A 21,963-nucleotide genomic window follows, 5' to 3' on the forward strand; every position below is an offset into this window, starting at 1 on the left:
TGTTTGGAGGAAAAAGAATACTGAGTTGCATCCATCAAACACCATACCTACTGTAAAGCATGGTGGTGGAAACATCATGCTTTGGGGCTGTTTCACTGCAAAGGGGCCAGGATGACTGATCCGGGTACATGAAAGAATGAATGGGGCCATGTATCGTGAGATTTTGAGTGCAAACCTCCTTCCATCAGCAAGGGCATTGAAGATGAAACGTGGCTGGGTCTTTCAACATGACAATGATCCAAAGCACACCGCCAGGGCAACGAAGGAGTGGCTTCGTAAGAAGCATTTCAAGGTCCTGGAGTGGCCTAGCCAGTCTCCAGATCTCAACCCTATAGAAAACCTTTGGAGGGAGTTGAAAGTCCGTGTTGCCAAGCGAAAAGCCAAAAACATCACTGCTCTAGAGGAGATCTGCATGGAGGAATGGGCCAACATACCAACAACAGTGTGTGGCAACCTTGTGAAGACTTACAGAAAACGTTTGACCTCTGTCATTGCCAACAAAGGATATATCACAAAGTATTGAGATGAAATTTTGTTTCTGACCAAATACTTATTTTCCACCATAATATGCAAATAAAATGAAAAAAAAACAGACAATGTGATTTTCTGGATTTTTTTTTCTCAGTTTGTCTCCCATAGTTGAGGTCTACCTATGATGTAAATTACAGACGCCTCTCATCTTTTTAAGTGGTGGAACTTGCACTATTGCTGACTGACTAAATACTTTTTTTCCCCACTGTATGTTGTCTTGTCTAGGAAAGTGCACACAAACTTGTTAATTGTGTCTAATAGCAGAATAGTGAGTGCAGCTCTGGAGTATAATACAGGATGTAACTCAGGATCAGTAATGTGTGTACACAGTGACTGCACCAGCAGAATAGTGAGTGCAGCTCTGGGGTATAATACAGGAGGTAACTCAGGATCAGTAATGTAATGTATGTACACAGTGACTGCACCAGCAGAATAGTGAGTGCAGCTCTAGAGTATAATACAGGATATAACTCAGGATCAGTAATGTAATGTATGTACACTGTGAGGCAGTGACTGGCATTATATGCGAGGGTCGCTATATTTCCCCCAGGATGGGCAAAGAAGCATATGGAGACTGTGGTTGCAATGCAAAATAAAAGTGAGTATTGGTCTTATGTATGCTATGAGTCCAAGGCAGATTGATGAAAGCCTGTTCTGGGTTTTTTTTTTTTTTAAATAGACTACAGGATGGCAGTGGGGCAGTCCATTCCCTCTCCAGCTCCAGGTTTCCACGTGTGGCCGGCAGCCACAGGTTCTTTGTAAAAACTCCTGCAGCAGGGGGTTGGGTGTGTCAGTGTGAAGTTTGCAGCAAGCAGAGTAGACGGCTCTGCAAAATCTCAGCGTGTGTGAGCTAACACAGAGCCCAGCAGAGCGAACCCCCGGCACCCGCAGTGTGATTCGGTGGTGCAGTCGCCCTCGGCAACAAACGCACTTATGAACCGTCGTGTTTCCCGACTGTGTACTGTGTGAGTTTGGACATTAAACACATTTTAGCTTTGAACTTTACTGGGTCACTGCCTCGTCACTGCGCAGTGTGGATGCTGCTGCACTACAACACAGAATAGTGAGTGCAGCTCTGAAGTATAATACAGGATGTAACTCAGGATCAGTAATGTAATGTATGTACACAATGACTGCACCTGCAAAATATTGAGTGCAGCTCTGGAGTATAATACAGGATGTAACTCCAGATCAGTAATGTAATGTATGTACACAGTGACTCCACCAGCAGAATAGAGAGTGCAGCTCTGAAGTATAATACAGGATGTAGCTCAGGATCAGTAATGTAATGTATGTACACAGTGACTGCACCAGCAAAATAGTGAGTGCAGCTCTGGGGTATAATCCAGGATGTAACTCAGGATCAGTAATGTATATACACAGTGACTGCACCAGCACAATAGTGAGTGCAGCTCTGGAGTATAATACAGGATGTAACTCAGGATCAGTAATGTAATGTATGTACACAGTGACTGCACCAGCAGAATAGTGAGAGCAGCTCTGGAGTATAATACAGGATGTAACTCAGGATCAGTAATGTATGTACACGGTGACTGCACCAGCAGAATAGTGAGTGCAGCTCTGGGGTATAATCCAGGATGTAACTCAGGATCAGTAATGCATATACACAGTGACTGCACCCACAGAGTAGTGAGTGCAGCTCTGGGGTATAATACAGGATGTAACTCAGGATCAGTACTGTAATGTATGTACACAGTGACTGAACCAGCAGAGTAGTGAGTGCAGCTCTGGGGTATAATACAGGATGTAACTCAGGATCAGTACTGTAAAGTATGTACACAGTGACTGCACCAGCAGAATAGTGAGTGCAGCTCTGGAGTATAATACAGGATGTAACTCAGGATCAGTACTGTAATGTATGTACATAGTGTCTGCACCAGCAGAATATTGAGTACAGCTCTGGAGTATAATACAGGATGTAACTCAGGATCAGTACTGTAATGTATGTACACAGCGACTGCACCAGCAGAATATTGAGTACAGCTCTGGAGTATAATACTAGAAGTATCTCAAGATCTATATCACATCTTTTATTTAGTGACTCTTGTCACACAGACTAAAGGGGGTTTTACACATAGTGATATTGCTAGCAATATCGCTAAAGCATCACCGATTTGGTGACGCAGCAGCGATATCGCTATGTGTGATACCGCCGACCGGCTCCCCCTCTGTCTGTCGCTGATTGCGCGAGATCTCGCAACTCCATTTCTCTTCGGGCGCTTCCTGCTGGCTCCGACGAGCGACGCGTGGAGGCGGACGGGAGGACGTCAGGGTCGCCGCGTCTGAAAGGTAAGTATCGACCGCTGTATTGCTGCTGCATCGCTGTGAGATCTGCCTGTGTGGCAGCGCACTAGCGACCATTTAGCGATGCACCAGCGATCCTGACCGGGTCGTATCGTTGTTGGGATCGCTGGTGCATCGCTAAATGTAAAGGGGCCTTAACACAGAAGATGATGACTGTCTCTACATCTATTATGTAGCTTTCACTTGCCAGGTAATTATTTCTATTTAGTTTTGTACAGGAAGCAATAGTGCGTCCAATGGGTGTTGTGGAATCACAACTATGACTTTACACCTTATGTGTACTTCTTAGGGAACGTGCAAAATTAGAAAATAAATGTCAGAAATAAAAAAAAAAAAATAGCTGGTCAACATTCCGCCCTTGATAATTTCTTGTATTCATAGCCTTCAAGCAGCAGATTTTTAGTAGAAGATTATGATTGCCATAAATCTGGGCCTGACAGTACCCTGCTGGGGTTAAAAGGGTTAAACCCCCGTGGGTCAAGCACACATTTCCCACAGTTTATATAACCCCTTTCCCAGCTCCCCCCTCAAGCCTTGTTCCAAAGAGGAATCTGCCCTAGCGACCGTGAGCCGGAAACTAAAAATATCTCTTGGTTTATAAACACATCTTAATGAGTGCGGAGACGGCCAAGCCGAAAGATGGAGGACGCTGCGGTCCCCCGACATGATCACGCTCATACTTCAGAGGGTTAAGGGGTTCCGTACAATGAAGATAGGTGCTCCGCCATACTGGCCACGTGTCAGGCCAACAAACCTACTTAAATGCCAGTCCATACATCTCAGCCGTACCTGCTGTGGCTGACGCCCGCTGCTTTCTTCTGTTCCAGGACATGGGGACTTTGGCCACATTCACACGTTCAGTATTTGGTCAGGATTTTACAACAGTATTTGTAAGGGTCCTGATGGATGAGAGTCTCACAGAATGACTGAGGGCCACATGTGACCCCTAGGAGTTGTGCATCCCTCTATAGAGCTTCAATGACTATAGAGATCCTGGCCCATGGGATGTCAGATTCTATGTAATGTTAGCTAGTAGAGGATGTTACCTCACTGCACGCTATGTGGGCTGCAGGGCGACAGGGTTACACAGGTGTCCTGAGGGCCACACCAGGGGCCACATCTTCAAACAGTTTGTATGTTCTCGCTGTGTTCATGTGGGTTTCCTTCTCTACTATAAATACAGTCTGATAAATCAGAAAGAAATGGCTCCTGGGGTCAGGGATGATGGGAGTGATACTGTGTATGATATGGAAGGACTAGATTGTAAGGTCCTGCGGTCAGGGATGATGGGAATGGTACTGTGTATGATATGGAAGGACTAGATTGTAAGGTCCTGGGGTCAGGGATGATGGGAGTGATACTGTGTATGATATGGAAGGACTAGATTGTAAGGTCCTGCGGTCAGGGATGATGGGAGTGATACTGTGTATGATATGGAAGGACTAGATTGTAAGGTCCTGGGGTCAGGGATGATGGGAGTGATACTGTGTATGATATGGAAGGACTAGATTGTAAGATCCTGGGGTCAGGGATGATGCGAGTGATACTGTGTATGATATGTAAGGACTAGATTGTAAGGTCCTGGGGTCAGGGATGATGGGGGTGATGCAATCTAGTCCTCCTATATCATACACAGTGTAAGGTCCTGGGGTCAGGGATGATGGGGGTGATGCAATCTAGTCCTCCTATATCATACACAGTGTAAGGTCCTGGGGTCAGGGATGATGGGGTTGTTACGCTGTGTATAATACAAGAGGACTAGATTGTAAGCTCCTGTCGACAATAATGTCCATCATACACAGGCTGTTTCCTGGTATATGAGAAATATCTATTTGTGTTCATCCTTTTTCTAATGATCTTTCTAAATGCAAACAAAAAAAAATAGCAACCTGAATCTGATCGGGGAGATTTGTCACGTTCTTGTCCACCTTTGCATTTCATGGTCTCAGGCACTGGACCTCGTGGCATCAGGCCAAATTTTCCAGGTTCTGATTTCTTCAGGTGTAATGTTATTCCCCGCAGTGCCGCTGTCCTGGCAGTGAAGGGGTTATGTTGGAGGATTAGGTTGTGTGTAATAGCAGAGCCGGCTTTGGCAGGCTGATGTGTGAGTGGAGTGCACACAGCTGGTCCTTACACTGTACCTTTTATGAATGGTGCGATCAGATCTTGTCATTCTGCAGAATATTAGGAACAGACACATAAAGATCCAGGATTGCATCAATCAGAAGAGGCTGGAGGTGATGACGGCTGGACGGAACCATATATGCTGGTGGACATATAGCACAATACACAACACACGTGGGCATTGGCTGAGTTGTCATTGTGGTGCCCCTGAGGCTCAGTCGCCACAGAGGTACTGCACCTCCTCCTGAGGTGTGGTGCCCCACCATCCAAGTAAGTTGGAGGCTCCTTACCACGCTCCAACACTCGCACCCCACACAACAGAGTAGTTCAGCAAAGCCACATTGCGGCTCCCTGCTTGGAGTGCAGCAGAGCACCTTTGGTGGCTCCCTGCTTGGAACACGAAATGTGCTGGGAGGCGGGTGGAGTTGAGAATATGGGTCGCCCTCCCAGGGCCATGGGGTACTCGGTACCGGGCTGGTGTCAGGGGGAAAGGTGTCACAGCAGCGGTGACCCGGTCCGTGGCCCAGGGCGCCCAAATCTATGGTGGTTTGTGATATAGTTTATGTGAACAGTTCGTGACGCCACCTTTTGTGTTTGGCAAGTAAGATGTTAAGCCAATGCTGCATGCAGATCCACTGGGACTGATGAGATGGTGCAGAAAAGATGGTGTAGCTCCCCACAGGTGGAGCTGTAGTCCCAGGGCAGTGTGGATGTAAGATTAGAGGAGAGGCACAAGCGGTGAGGGGATTGGTACCCAGGTGTAGCGGTGCTGAAGATGTTAGTGCGCAAATGAATGGAGGACACCAGGGCTTGCAGTTTCAACGCGTTACTCACAGTTCGTGGTACACACTGGTGCCCGCTTCCATGCTGTATCCTCCGGGGCAGAGACTCAGCCAACCTCCCGGGCAAGTCAGGGCTCTGCTCTCCAACACTCCGCCAATATGTACCTATCATGAACGACTCCGCCAATGCGCCTTTTAGTGTGAAGCTCTCCAGTACCGTGGTACTCTGGAGTTCCTCCTGTCAGATGTTCCTAGCAATTCTACTCTTATGGCAGACAGCTGTAGCCTCTGTCGGGGACCCCGTTCTCTGGAGTCCTGGCTCTCTATTCAGTTGCTGTTGTGCCCCAAGTCTTAGATGGGAGTAGTGCATTTACAGCCAACTACTCCACCGGTGTCTGCTGCAGAACCATAAGTGTCCATACAACCTCGGGGACCGGGCCCCGGCCTTACGCTGAGAACCTATAGGCAGGGTTCCTCTTCCAACCCACAACTCCTCTCTGTTCTCTCTACTCCTTCGTTCCGTACTTGTCTCTCTTTCCTATGGAAGCTTAGGTTGCAGTTCTACGTCTTTCTCTCTCTTGTTCCTTCCCCGTGCCAGCTGGCTCAGATCACTGAGGCAGCTGCAGCACTCCTTCTCTCGGACCCGTCCTCAGACTCTCCTGACTGACTGTCCTTCTCTCGCCTGACCTCCCGCCAGACTGACCTGTAATTCTAAACCTTCCCAACCTTTTATATGGATCTCAACTCCACCCACCTCCCAGCACATCCAGTGTTCCATGCAGGGAACCACCAATGCACTCCTAATGTCTAGGTGGAGAGAGAGACCTCTATGTGGTTGTGCAGAACTACCCTGTTGTGTGGGATGCGAGTGTTGGAGTGTGGAAAGGAGCTCCCAACTTAACTAGGCCGTGGGGCACTGCACCTTAGGATAAGGTGCAGTACCTCTGTGGCGACTGCGCCTCAGGGGCGCCACAAATATATAAAAGAGCGGGAATGTTTAGGATTATAGGTCAGTCTGGGAGAGGAAGCCACTCAGAGAGGAGTAAGGAAAGAAGATCCCTGAGAGAGGGATGGAGGAAGGAGGTGCTGCAGCAGACCTCAGTGACCTGGGTCTGCTGGCACTGGAAAGGAAAGAAGGAGAAAGACATTGAACTGAAACCTGATCTTCCATAAGAGAGAGAGATTAGTACGGAACGAAGGAGTAAAAGGGAACAGAGGACGTGGGTTAGGAGAGAACCCTGCCTAGAAGTTCTAAGCGCAAGGCCGGGGCCTGGTCCCCGAGGTTGTATGGATGCTAATGGTCCTGCAGCAGACACCGGTGGAGTAGTGGGCTGTAAATGCACTACTCCCATCTAAGACTTGGGGGCACAACAGCAACTTGGATAGTGAGCTGGGACTCAGGAGTGAGGAGTCCCCGAAGCAGGCTTCAGCTGTGTGTCGTACAAGTAGAGTTCTTGGGAACATCTGTCAGGAGGCACTCCAGTGTAACTCAGTACTAGGAGATCTTCACACTTAAAGGCGCTATAAGAGGAGACGTTAAGAAAGGTACATGTTGGCGGAGCGTTGGAAGGGAGCATTCCATCTGACCTGGAAGTTGATTGAGCCTCTGACCCGGAGGACACAGTACGGAGGCAGGCACCTGTGTGTACTACAGACTGTGAGTAAAGCTTTGGAACTACAAGCCCTGGTGTCCTCCATTGATTCTTGCGTCAACACACCCAGCACTGCTACATCTGGGTACCAACTTCCACACCGCTTGTGCCTCTCCTCTAACTCCACATCTACACTGCCCTGGGGCTATAGCTTCACCTGTGGGGAGCTTCACCATCTTGGCTGCAACACACCCCGAGCCCCAGAGGAGCTGCAAGCAGCGTCGGCTTAACATCTCACTTGCCGAACACCACAGGTGGCGTCACGAACTATTCCATTAACTACATTCCACCATTCAAACCCCCTCCCATTAATTGAGCGTCCAGGGCCACGGACCGGGTCACTGCTTCTGTGACACATCCCGCCGACACCGGCCCGGTACCGAGTACCCCACGGCCCTGGGAGGGCGACCCATCATACAGCCGCGTTCTGTGTGTGCACTGGCCCCAGTAAGGTCCACATCACATGCACCTTCAGTATGATCCTGCAGTCAGTATCGCCCGTCTGCTTGGAGTGATCTACTACCAATCGTTTTGTACGCATGTTGGCCTATGTGAACAGGCTGTGAAATACCCGCCGACTAACAAACATCCAGGCAAGCGGCAGTCATTTAGGGTACGTTCCAGCAATCAGGGTTTGTTCAGGCCTTCATGCAGCTGAATTTCCGCATGAATCCCCGCACCTCTACTCATCAGCAGTTTGCCTCGTGTTTTTGTCTCTCTTGGTACGTTACATTATATTTACAAGGATATACCATAGATCGATAGATATGGAGTATAGAATCATAGAATCGTAGAGTTGGAAGGGACCTCCTGGGCCATCTGGTCCAACCCCCTGCTCAAAGCAGGGTTCGCTAAATCATCCCAGTCAGATGTCTGTCCAGCCTCTGTTTGAAGACATCCATTGAAGGAGAACTCACCACTTCTCGTGGCAGCTTGTTCCACTCATTGATCACTCTAACTGTCAAAAAGTTTTTTCTAATATCTAATCTGTGTCTCCTCCCATTCAGTTTCATCCCATTGCTTCTAGTCTTTCCTTGTGCAAATGAGAATAAAGTTGATCCTTCTACAATGTGACAGCCCTTTAGATATTTGTAGACAGCTATTAAGTCTCCTCTCAGTCTTCTCTTTTGCAAACTAAACAATCCCAAATCCTGCAACCTTTCCTCATAAGACAGGGTTTGCAGACCGGTCACCATTCTGGTTGCTCTTTTCTGAACTTGCTCCAGTTTGTTGATGTCTTTTTTAAAAGGTGGTGCCCAAAACTGGACACAATATTCCAGATGAGGTCTGACCAAAGAGGAGTAGAGGGAAATAATGACTTCACGTGAGCTAGACTGTATGCTTCTGTTAATACATCCTAGAATTGCATTTGCTTTTTTTGCTGCTGCATCACACTGTTGACTCATATTCAGTCTGTGATCTATTAGTATACCCAAGTCTTTTTCACAGTAGATAGATAATACATATATTAAAAAAAAAAATTCAACAGCAGCGGGTGCTCAGGCCTCCCAGCAGATCACCCTACACTTGTCAAAGGTCTATAAAGAAGAAAAAAGGCAGGCAGCACTCCTTAAGTATTTCAGGTGAAAAAGTGGATTTTATTCACATGACGTGGCAACGTTTCCACTTTTTCACCAGAAATACTTATGGAGTGCTGCCTTCCTTTTTTCTTCTTTATAGATAATAGATAGATAATAGATTACTAGATTAATGGATGGCTAGGTAATAGGTAATAGACAATAGATAAATTAATAGATAGATAGGCATGTAAAAGTTTGTGCGCCCCTGGTCAAATTTACTGTTATTGTGAACAGTTAAGCAAGTTGACGATGAAATGATATCTAAAAGGCCTAAAATAAAAGATGACACATTTCCTTTGTATTTTAGGAAAATATATTGTCATTTTTTACATTTTAAAAAGTGCAAAAAGGAAAATGGGCCGATGCCAAATGTTTGGGCACGCTTGGAGATTTGTGTGCTCAGATAACTTTGGCCAATGCTTCATTCCTTAATTAACCTGTAAGAGTTATGGCTTGTTCACGATCATCGTTGCCAGGTGATGCAGATTTCCCAACTTTATAAAAACCCAGCCTCCTCTAACCTTGTGCCAAAAAAACAGCAGACATCGGTTCTTCTAAGCAGCGGCCTAGCACTCAGAAAATAAAAATAACGGAGGCCCACAAAGTATGAGAAGGCTATAAGAGTGCAAAGCATTTTCAAGTTGCCTTTTCCTCAGTTCAATATGTAATTGAGATATGGCATTTACCAGGAACAATGGAGGTCAAGATAAGGTCTAGAAGACCAAGCAAAATTTCAGTGAGAGCTGCTTGTAGGATTGCTAGAGAGGTAAATCAGAACTCCCGCTTGACTACAAAAGACCTTCAGAAAGATTTAGCTTAGCAGACTGTGTAGTTGTGCCACATTGTTCTACTGTTTAGAGACACCTGCACAAATATAGCCTTCATGTAGAGTCATCAGAAGAAAACCGCTCCTGCGTCCTCACCATAAAATTCAGTGTCAGAAGTGTGCAAAAGAACATCTAAACAAGCCTGAGCGTTCCCACAAGAGAATTTGACATGGTGTGGCTTGAAAAAACCCACCGCAGGTGAGTTTACCCAGTGTAAAAAAGAAGCACCGTGGACATGAGAATCCTAATAATCTTATCCACTGTGCTTGTACTGTAGAACGCAGCAAAAATATGGTGCATCCAGAGCGCCAGTATTACTGATCATATGCACGCAGCCTTAACGATGCAAGTCGACAAGTGTACACCCAACCGAAGTCTGACTTCCTATAAGAAGCACCAAGATGTTTCCTGAAATACTCTGTGCTGCTTGGCCATCCTAGACCTTATATAATGTAACTTTCAGATTGTGACATTCCTCAAGGTCAGCATACCTCTCCTTTAATCCTCGGTGTTGCTGAATGTCATCCCTAGATTCACATGGATCTCTAGTCTCTGCTGTTACAATCTGGGCATGGTATAGCTGTATGTAGCAGTAGCCTCCAGGACAGGCCTCAGAATCCCAGGGTCCGGCTGATCTGGGGTCACAGCTGATAAAACACAGTTGTATGAAGAAGCAGCTGAACCCACAATCCTGGCTTATTATCATTACCGTGTTTGTAGAGCGCCCACATATTTCCATAGAACAAGGTGGGAACTGGGATCTCAGGATGGGGTCTGAGTATCTGAAAATCTTTAATATTCATACAAGGATCGTTCTGTTGCAGTCACTGAGGTGTTGTATGACAATTTAAGAAATCGGTGGACCTCCGGTGTCTTCACAAGCCCTAGTCACATTCCTCTTGATTATCTCATAATGGGAAGAACCGTAACACAACAGATGACATCTGGACAGCGACTCCCAGCACCTGAAGAGTTAATGCTGGGGGAAGCGGTGGCAGCACAGGCTCTCTGGCTTGTTTCAGCAGGGGAAGTGTGTGCTGGGCTGATTACAGGGAGGGCTTCCTCCTTTCCCATAACCTCCAGACCCCCAATGGCCTGAATGTTTAGAACTGCCTGCCATGTTTTTCCCTTTATTTTAAGCTGTTTATTTTTGGGGAGGTGGGAGACAATAGATGGACGCCGCTTCTTTTTACGCCCAGACCCATCACCATTGCGCATAGACATCCATAAGCACAGAAAGTCCAGCATTATGTTTCCAAATATGTAGATAAAGGATCACTATTGTTTTGTCAAACTGTATAAATCAAAAGCAAACCTAAGAAAGTTTGTAATATAGCGTATCAGAGGTTTCTGCTGCTTTCTCCACTTATGAGCCACTTCTCCCCCCCTCCACCAAATAAACTAATCATTGTCTCTGAAATATAGCTAAAAATCTGTCCTGCTCAGGGCAAAACAGACTGAGGAATCAGATTACAGCTATGCATTGTAGTCGAAGAGCAAGAGCGAGAAGAATGAGAAAGAGAAACAGACACAGATAGTACTACAAGTTCTCGCTAGTGTTTTATCCTACCCCAGTGCTAGGTTCACAGCTACACTGCTAAATACTGCAGTATAATGTCCTCCATGCTGCTTCTGTTTTTAGCAAGTGCTTTATCTCACTTTAGAGCTGGATTCACAGCCACAATGATCAGTGTGGTTCTTTTTACATGAGTAGATTTAAAACTGTAATGAGTCTCTATCGACCTGCTATATCATTGATCATGTTTCGGATAGGTGTCTACAAAACTGACAGCCATCTATGTGGTTGCTCTTTTGTGTCACAGGTGTCATATACTGGGTAAAGCATAAAAGTGACAGATTTTAGCTTTAAAATTCATTTTCAACCTCCCAAAGGTTCACTTGACTTCCCCATAATATGCAGGTGACCTGACTCTAAATGTGTCATGGTCTCCAGGTCTGCTCGTCTATGTCCCCATCCAATGGAGTCCGGAGCATGTCCCATATTTTCAGCCCTTCACGCACATACGTGTTATTTTTCCCCCTACTCCTTCACATCGCTTCTCTTTCCCACCAGCATTCCCCACTCCTATTCTCTTCACAGCTGCGCTGCTCCCAGATGAAGACTTTAATGGAGCCTGGAGCCTGCGTCACTTCTAAACACGGCACATCTGGAGAAGGGGCTCCAGTTAAAAATGAATGAGCTGCGTGTAGTGTCATCCCAATGGCTGGGAAAGTCAGCAAGAAAGAAACAGGGGTGGAGAAAGATCTTTCCACATTTATTTACTCCACCAGCACCGAAAAGGTCGCAGAGAAGGCGCTGCACATAAAATGATCCTGCAGAGGTTTACAATTCTCAATCAGCTCAGAACGAGCAGGAAAATACCTAAGAAATGACATGTAACTGCAGCTGGACGCGGAGAACGCGCACCGACAATGCACAGGCTACACAGCAGCTCCAGACACTATACATTGAAAACATATGACCAAGCATAGACAATAAGCAGGTGGCAATGGAAAGCAATCAGCACCTTATATATGTAGAAATCTGTCACTCCAGAAGCCAATAGTCAAGAATATCTGATAATTCGGCACTAGTTATCAGCACAGCATGCTGGTAGCATTGCATGTGGCTAGAAGCAGAAGCTCCTATCAGGCCCCACTGGTATGTATACACAGCAGGCTGACTATAGATCAGAGGACTCCTGACAGGGGCCGGACTGGCCATCTGGCAATTCTGGCAAAAGCCAGAAGGGCCTGTCTGGTTGTGAGCTGCCTTGTCTGCTATGTTGTTAACAGAATCGGTGTTCTCAAGATACCCATGCTGTTAAGAGATGTGATGGAGCGATGGAGTTGCTGACTCCTTCACTTACCCCAGCAGGCCATGGGTATCATTAGAAATATTGGTCATGTAGTAAATCTTTCTTTCCTCCATCCAGGGTAATGTCAGTAATATATTCCATCTGGTTCTTGGGGATGGGGACAACATGAACCTGTGTGATTTCAAATGTCAGGGCTGAATTTCATCCCCAGTTCGTACCTGGCTCCTGCTCTTTCGACCTTACCAGCACATTGATAGGGGTTTACCCAACTTTATGCTACCGAGAGGCTTGTAAATGCTGAAAATACTCTTCCTCCGCGGCTCCAGTGCTGCTTCTCTGCTGCTGCTCGCAGGGTTTGGTTACAAGCTGCGTGGTCACCTGAGCTGTACTACACAGAGAAAAAAACCTTTTAAACTACAGCTTTAGTTGGGAGAAGCATTTAATTACATATAAAAATGGAGGCAAAATGTAAAGAAATACGGTAATTAGATCACAGATATTTATTGGGCAGGTTGACGCACTGGCATCCTACTATCCGCATTGGCACATTCAGCTCCAAAGCAACTGATTGCAAACCAAGATTTTAGTCATATCATGGGATCTGCTGGTAACCCAACTCTTCAGGCACATTTACAAAGGCCAATAATTGGGGAAACATGCATTCTGAATAATTGGCCTGGGTAGCACGCCGGCATGAAGATTATGCTTGTCGGTCCCACATCGCGGTGTGGAAAGCGGATGTGATGACAACTACATCAGAATAATTTTATTTCTATAAACAATAAGCGAGGACATGTACGGACAATAAAGACATCACAGAGTAACACACATCACCAGTTACAGGAAGACAGAGGGTCCTGCTACAATCTATGAGGAAATAGGGGGACACAAAAGGTAACAAGAGCTCGTCATGTACGGTGCGGCCATCATTGAAATAAATAGGGCTTTTCATATAAAGCTGCACGATTCATCATCAGCCAGGATTTGTCAAATGTACTTACCGGGAGTTACTGGGTGTATGGAGGATGTGGAGACAGAAGAAAAGGAGAGCGCAGAGTCTGAGAAAATATTAGAAGGAGAAACAAGGAAGAGCTAGATTAGTGAGCTGAGGTGTTCGGCCAATCTAAAGAGATATGGTTTTGAAGCACGCTTAAAAATGTGCAGGCTAGAAATTAATCGGATCTTCCAATGTAGTGTATTCCAGAAAGTTGATGCAGCACAAGGGAAGTATTGGAGATGGAGGTGCGAGGTTCGCATTTTAGAGGATGCTACTCTTAGATCAGTTGCAGAACAGAGAGGACAGGTAGGGTGATAGACAGATGAGGAGATGTAGGGCAGTGCAACACTGTGGAAAATATGGGTAGGGTGGTAGAGTTGAGGAGATGTAGGTCGGTGCAGCACTATGTCGAGGATGGGTAGATGGTAGACAGAGATTAGGAGGAGATGTAGTACAGTGCAGCACAGTGGAGAGCACGGGTAGGAGGTAGACAGACTTCCCCTTGAGAAAGCAAGTTCAAATATATGCGTTGGGGACTTCACGGTGGAGAGGACGGGTAGGTGGTAGACAGAGATGAAGAGGAGATGGAGGATGGTGCAGCACTGTGGACAGGATGGGTAGGTGGTAGACAGAGATGAGGAGATGTAGGGTAGTGCAGAACTGTGGAGACGTTAGGTAGGTGGTAGACAGAGAAGATGAGGAGGAGATGTAGGATGGTGCAGCACTGTGGAGAGGACGAGTAGGTGGTAGACTGATGAGGAGGAGATGTAGGATGGTGCAGCACTGTGGAGAGTAATGGTAGTTGGTAGACAGAGATGAGGAGATGTAGGATGGTGTAGCACTGTGGAAAGGACTGGTAGTTGGTAGACAGAGATGAGGAGGAGATATAGGAGGGTGCAGCACTGTGGAGAGTACTGATAGGTGGCAGGCAGAGATGAGGAGATGTAGAACGGTGCAGCACTGTGGAGAGGACTGGTAGGTGGTACTCAGAGATGAGGAAGAGATGCAGGATGGTGCAGCATTGTGAATAGGCCAGGTAGGTGGTAAACAAAGATGAGGATGAGAAGCAGTATGGTGCAACACTGTGGGGAGGACAGGTAAGTGGTAGACTGTGATTAGAAGGAGATGTAGGATGGTGCAGCACTGTGGAGAGGAGGTAAGACAGAGATGAGGAGGAGGTGTAGGATGCTGCAGCACTGTGGACAGTACTGGTAGGTGGTAGACAGATGAGGAGGAGATGTAGGATGGTGCAGCACTGTGGAGAGGACTGGTAGGTGTTACACAGAGATGATAAATAGATGCAGGACCGTGTAGCACTGTGAAGAGGATGGGTAGTTGGTAGACAGATAAGGAGGAGATGTAGAACGGTGCAGCACTGTGGAGAGGACTGGTAGGTGGTACACAAAGATGAGGAAGAGATGCAGGACAGTGCATCATTGTTAAGAGGATGGGTAGGTGATAGACAGATGAGGAGGAGATGTAGGGTGGTGCAGCACTGTAGAGAAAACAGGTAGGTGGTTGACAGAGATGAGGAGATGTAGAACGGTGCAGCACTATGGAGAGGACTGGTAGGTGTTGCACAGAGATGAGGAATAGATGCAGGATGGTGTAGCACTGTGAAGAGGATGGGTAGGTAGTAGACATAGATGAGGAGGAGATGCAGGGTGGTGCTCAGACAGGTAGGTGGTAGACAGAGATGAGGAGAAAATGCAGGAGGTGCAGCACTGTGGAGAAGACAGATAGGTGGTAGACAGAGATAAAGAGAAGATGCAGGGGTGCAGCACTGTGGAGAATACAGGTAGGTGGTAGACAGAAATGAGGAGGAGATGTAGGATGCTGCAGCACTGTGGAGAGGACTGCTCGGTGTTACACAGAGATGATGAATAGCTGCAGGACGGTGTAGCACTGTGAAGAGGATGGGTAGGTAGTAGACAAAGATGAGGAGGAGATGCAGTACGGTGCAACACTGTGGAGAGGACAGGTAGGTGGTAGACTGTGATTAGGAGGAGATGTAGGATGGTGCAGAACTGTGGAGAGCATGGTAGACAGAGATGTGGAGGAGATGTAGGATGGTGCAGCATTGTGGGAAGTACTAGTAGGTGGTAGACTGATGAGGAGATGTAGGATGGTGCAGCACTGTGGAGAGGACTGGTAGGTGTTACACAGAGATGAGGAATAGATGCAGGATGGTGTAGCACAGTGAAGAGGATGGGTAGGTGGTAGACAGATGAGAAGGAGATGTAGGGCAGTGCAGCACTGTGGAGAACACAGGTAGGTGGTAGACAGAGATGAGAAGATGCAGGGGGTGCAGCACTGTGGAGAATACAGGTAGGTGGTAGACAGAGATGAGGAGGAGATGTAGGGTGATGCAGCACTGTGGAGAAGACAGGTAGGTGGTAGACAGAGATGAGGAGGAGATGCAGGGCGGTACAGCACTGTGGAGAAGACAGGTAGGTAGTAGACAGAGATGAGGAAGAGATGTAGGGCAGTGAAGCACTGTGGAGAAGACAGGTAAAGTGGTAGACAGAGATGAGGAAAAGATGCAGGGGGTGCAGCACTGTGGAGGATACAGGTAGGTGGTTTACAGAGATGAGGAGGAAATGTTGGGTGATGCAGCACTGTGGAGAAGACAGGTGGTATAAAGAGTTAAAGAAGAGATGCAGGGTGGTGCAGCAGTATGGAGAACTTTATGGGTGAGAGCAAAGAGTCTACAATGTACTCTGTAGCGGATGGGTAACCACTGCAATGGCTGGCATAAGGTGGAGGATTCATTGAAGCAGCTGGATGGAAATATGACCTTTGGTGCTGCATTCAGGATGTATTGAAGAGGATAAAGATTGGTTAGAGGGAAACCTATCAGTAAAGAGTTGCAATGGACCAGACAAGAATAAATAAGAGTGAGAGTAAAAGTTTTTACATTTTCAAAAGGTGAAAAAGGTTGGATTCTGAAGATGTTTTTAAGTTGCTGGTGACATGAGTGAGTGATTGGTTGCAGGGATAAAGTAAATTTCTGTGTCAAATAAGTCCCCGAGACAGTAAGTGTGCTGCTGGGAAGTTATGGTTGACCCCACCCAAGGAAACTGCAGTACAAGGTATAGGTAGGGATAGTGGAGGGAGGAAACACAAGAAGTTCAGTTTTGGAGAGATTCAGTTTCAGACAGAAAGAACACGTGATGTTAGAGACAGGGGACAGACAATATGTAGACAACATGGGTACAGAACTGTTGTGTTACCCATCAGTGGGGCTGATTTATTAAGCTACATACATCAAAATTATGGCCTAAAGTGCACCACATTATGTGCTTTAGATCATTTCTTTACATTCCCGACAAGTTTTGTGTCCACTTTTGTGGTGTTGACTGGACAGTGAAAAATCTGCCAAATCATCCAGCCTAAACCACTATGATAAATCTGCCGTATTTAGACAATCTCGGCTTGTTGTAGATATCAAACCTGCCGGGCTGAATGCACCCTCAGTCTCCAGGATAAGCAGCATTATACGTGGTGACAGTCCATATTAGTGAGGGAGTCCAGGCAGATATCTGTCGGTTCAATGACCGCTCATCCCTCTGCTGCTTCGTATCTATGGCCTCCGTAACCGTAGGGTCACTCAGCATTATGGTGGATCACTCCCAGCAGCTCCTACAATTACCTGGCTGTAATTCCCTAGTGTTGGTCTATACATTATATAATGTTTTGGTTTTTTTTTTCCAGTTCTTCTCCTGTAACTTTTCCTCCTGCTCCTCAACCAGACCCAAAAGTGTTCACCCTGTTTTCTTGGTATTTTGCATTTTACCGTAGTAAAGATGAAGCTGTAAGTCATGAATGGGACACAAAGCCTGAGTGTATGAAGCCAGAGATGACCCACTTCCAGTTGCCCCAGGCCCTTCTATACCCAGAGCCAAAATGATTCATAACCAGTGTTAATGAGCGAACAGAACGGCCCCATTCATGTCAGGGCCGGGAGCCACGGCGTAAAATGCAGCAGGCAGAAGTGAGGGGGCTGGACATTACACCAAAAAGAAGGAGAAGAATGGAGAGTCTCAGAGATGGAGATGTGTGTCTTGTGAAGTCATGTGCAGCTGGATGGGAATCTACAAGGAATTGTCTACTCCGTCATGTTAACTCCTTTAGACCCTGGAAGCTCACTATCCGCACACTCCCTGCAGCCATTCCTGAAGATTGCCCTCCGAGAGTTAACCACAAGAGTCCAGGACTCTTCATGAGCTCAGTCTGCTGGTATATAGCAGCAAATATTGATTTGTGGAGCAGCTCATTTCCCATTGCTTCAATGAGTCCCTGGCGTAAAACCATCAAGTGTAGAACGACTGACGTAGATCTGCAGGTCCTAGCGAAAATCTCAATACTCCGCCAAAGCAATAGAAATCTGGACGCTGACAGAAAATCAGAAAATGCTAATTCACTAACAAATACAAATGTAGGCCCGGGTATATCAGTTTCTGAGTGACAACCAGTATGGTCGTCATTCCTGCTCCTGCAGATGTCACTATATACATGAGCCAAGTCTGCTTTCACATGATGGGGGCTGGGTACCCAGCTTTCTTATTCTTTACAATGTAATGTTGAAAATGTGGGAACCTTTAATGAATTTTCCTATGGAATCTGAACTTTCATACATAGATAGACAAAAAAGAGAAACATCCATATAAACTAATAAATAAGTTCACAAAAGAGGAAAAAGCTTATTAGGCCATTATGGGATTAGTAGATCTACGACCCTGGAAGAACCCTTGTAGATTGCGGCTGTCAAGGCGTGCTGGAAGTAGTAGTTTCAGGATCATTGGAGAGTGGAGATTGAAGCCCTCTGTGCAGATGTTGGTAGTGTGCGACCAGGAGTAAAGTATTTAGGAGGCTCAGACCCTCCAGTGCCAAGAGATGCTGGGAATAAAATAATTTACATATTTCCCACTGCGCCTAAAGGAAGAGAGCGGAGATCTGGAAAAGTCAGGAAAGGAATTGGCCGAGTTATAAATAGGATAAAAGGAAAGGAGAAAATTCCGAGTATTTGGCAGGAGCCTGAATGAATGACTATGAATGAGTGTGAAGCGTATGAATGAGTGTGACCAGCCCCGTGTCCTGTGTGTCAGTCTATGACTAAATACTATGTGCGTGCTACGGCCCAGGGTGGGCTCTCGCTGCCGATCAGTGGAGGCCTCTTACATAGAGGATGAGCAGAGTGTCCTACCTCTGATTGCTGAGTGTCCTACCTCTGAGTGTCCCAGAGCTTCTACTGCACCTAAAAACATATAAAATTATATATATCGTACACCCAGGCTCGGACTGGCCCACAGGGTAGCAGGGAAATCCCCCCCAGCGGGCCCCAGTGCAGATCTGGGCCCCCAACTCCATTGTATGGGCAGTACTTGGCATAATTCACTTGATTCACTCTGTACAGAAAAAAGTTTATTATTATATAGAGATATAGGTAAATTTGTGAACGACGGTAGTGTACTATTTGTATGCGGGTGAAACAAGGGCCCCCCCAAAGTCCAAGTTACTGGTGGGCCTTTGGCACCCAGTCCGACACTGTGTACACCTGAATGATATCATTAGCCAACACTCAGGACCAATACACTTCAGCGCTGTCAATGTCTCAGGTTTTCAGCCATGTAAATCTGATATATGATATCATAAAGATGAGCAACTGCACCAGTTTAATGGCAATGGCACTTTTGAGGGGATTTTGTTTTATTTTACATGCATTTATTTTTGTCTGAAATCAATTTTGCAATGGTTTGTAAATAAAATGTTGCAGAGTTTGTCTTCTACATCCTCGATGTATCAGTGATCGGTCAGCGATCTGTAACCCTTACTCCTCTTCTCCTCAGCAATAATCTAAGTCGATTTACCAGCAGTTGAAAGTCGACTTGTGATTGGGTCATAAATCAGCGTGGAATATGATTCAGGACAAACGAAACAAGAGTTACCAGCAATCCATTAGTCACCTCGCTCTCTGATAATAACTCATTTTGCATTCTGTTATGTAGAGCGATACACAGAAGATACAGAAGGCAAAATGTTGTATCAAACCCGCCAAAAATACATGCATTTAATGAGAAAAATGGTCTTGAAGACACCCACAAAGTCTACAGTTTCTCTGTACCACAGGATCACCACACAAAAGCTAAGAGATCGTTACTGATATATATAGCACAAAGACTTGCGGGGGCCCCCCATAGTTACAGGGTGATTTTACACGGACGGGACCTTTCATTAAACTGACTTGCCCTCTCTACAATACGATCTCAGGTCGGTGGGATGCTGTGTATTCTGCAGCATTTTATTGCACACAGTCTATCATGAGTGGCATGATGACTGTGAAAATTACACATCAGTGTTTGATGTCCCATACACAAGACCGATAAAGTGTCGTGTGCAGATGAGATATCCCTTCTACAGCCCAATATATTGTCTTTGGTAACATCCAGAGCTGTGCTCAGAATTCTGCAGGTTGTCCTTGGAAACTGACAATTACTCTCCATGGTCCTTGTCAGTGATCCCACATGCACAGTAATGGGCACAGAAACCTCATAGTGCCGGGTTTCGAGATGTGACCGAAGAACTATTCTGACTTCTGACTATTCTGCAGGTCTCTGCCGCGTAAGGGCTTGTGCACAAGTTGCAGATTTGGTGCAGAAAATAATCTGCAGCGTCAATTCACGGTGCGTTTTTACCACCATTTTTCACAATTAGTCAAAAAACGCAGGGCAAAAATGCACCAAAAATGTGCGTTTTTGCAGCTGCGCTTTTCCTGCCAAGGGATGCAGAAATTATACTCAACATGTCAACATCGCCCAAGTGTTGTCAGAGGGACATTATATAAACGGGGTTTGCTGTGCAAGATGCCAACAAGTATTTGCAGTTTTGATTCCTGCAGCTTTTGTCGCAGGGAAAGATCGTAGGCACTGACAAGTTCGCCACTCTCACAGCAGAGGTAGAAGTATGAGTAAAACCGAAATCTGCTTTTATAGCGGGAGAACTGAGTCATCAGCCACAAATGCTGCGATTAACTCAACGTCAGTGCACAGACAATAACTCCCATCATGTGATCACATGAAGTCTCATCCACTGTACCAGAGAGGATGGATATATGGCGCTGTTAATGATATGTTTATAACTGTGTCTCGTCAATATTAATGAATGCTGAGCTCTCACCCTGGAAATCTGGGCTTGTGCCATTTACATGCCACAAGTGATGCCACTAATAGTGGCCATACAGAACCATCATTCGAGGCAGTTATTTGGCTAAAGGGTTAAAGAGGAAGGACCTTGTAAAAAGATCTTCAGACACCCCATGACAACACTTCACGCTCCTGTACTCTGGCAGTGTTGTCTTAGGGACCAGGACTCCAAATAGGGAAAAGGATTCAACGTTTAGTATTTCTTTATAATAAATCGGGGATGAAATAATAGCAAATAATAATGGATGATCGCCTATAAAAAGGGACAAAACTAATATAAAGAAAAACATTTGATCGGAGATTATATACTTTCAACATAATTCATTAATATCCTAAGGGGGCTGGGCTGTGATAGAGTGTTATTAATTTTTCATGAATATCACAGCGATGGTCATCAGGAGCTGAGCTGCATTCAAGAAGTGTCTGTCTATTGTACAATGACAACACAAAGTGCCAGCACTGCAGCTGTTGTCAGAGGATGACTAATCTCCAGCAGCTTCATAGTGAGCATCTTCTGCTCTCTGTTATCAGTATTACTCCAGCCACACATATGAGACACAGACCTGCTACATCTGGACACGGCACCTCCTGGATTGCTAGATATTTCCACAATGGACGGCTCCACTTATTCTGATTCTCATGCACTGGAAATCCATACGGAACGTAAGGATCCTGAAAGTCGGAGTTCTAAAAATACAGAAAAAAGGGTCATTAAAGGCAACAGCTCTGTTCAGTGGCCACGCTATAAGACACATTACGGGACCACATGTTTTACCAGCTGACTTTCAGAACTGTGTCTACCGACTTATATCCACCCCAACCAAAAACCAATGCAGAAACTGTATCATTTGGAATGGTTGTGTTCAATCTGTTCTATTAACATTTTTTTACAATTTAATCCAAAAAAAAAACTTAGTATAATGATATAAGTAAGGCATATTAATCACATACAGCTTTTTTTTATAGAAGTTTTGAGTTACATGAGAACAAAGATTTAATATTAGTGAATTAACATTTACATAAACAGATTATGCTGTGAAGTAAACACAACCGATGGGGTCCCTCACAATAGTACTTATAAATAAAGAAGAAGGGAGACGGAAAGAGGAGGGTAGGAAAGATAC

The 21,963-nt window shown here is 45.8% G+C and overlaps 1 protein-coding gene across 2 annotated transcripts in view; it reads right to left on the reverse strand.

The window, feature by feature from the left end:
- Positions 1 to 21,963, reverse strand: part of ETS1 (ETS proto-oncogene 1, transcription factor) — a 178,799-nt gene that overhangs the window by 88,073 nt on the left and 68,763 nt on the right. For both annotated transcript variants that reach the window (XM_073569975.1, XM_073569973.1), the window contains one exon: positions 21,403 to 21,526. In XM_073569975.1, the coding sequence (XP_073426076.1) occupies positions 21,403 to 21,526 (124 nt within the window). The remainder of the gene's footprint in view (positions 1 to 21,402; positions 21,527 to 21,963) is intronic.

Source organism: Dendrobates tinctorius, unplaced genomic scaffold (genome assembly GCF_039654945.1).
Source record: "Dendrobates tinctorius isolate UK_male_01 unplaced genomic scaffold, ASM3965494v1 ptg000028l, whole genome shotgun sequence".
In the NCBI taxonomy this organism is placed as follows: Eukaryota; Metazoa; Chordata; class Amphibia; order Anura; family Dendrobatidae; genus Dendrobates; species Dendrobates tinctorius.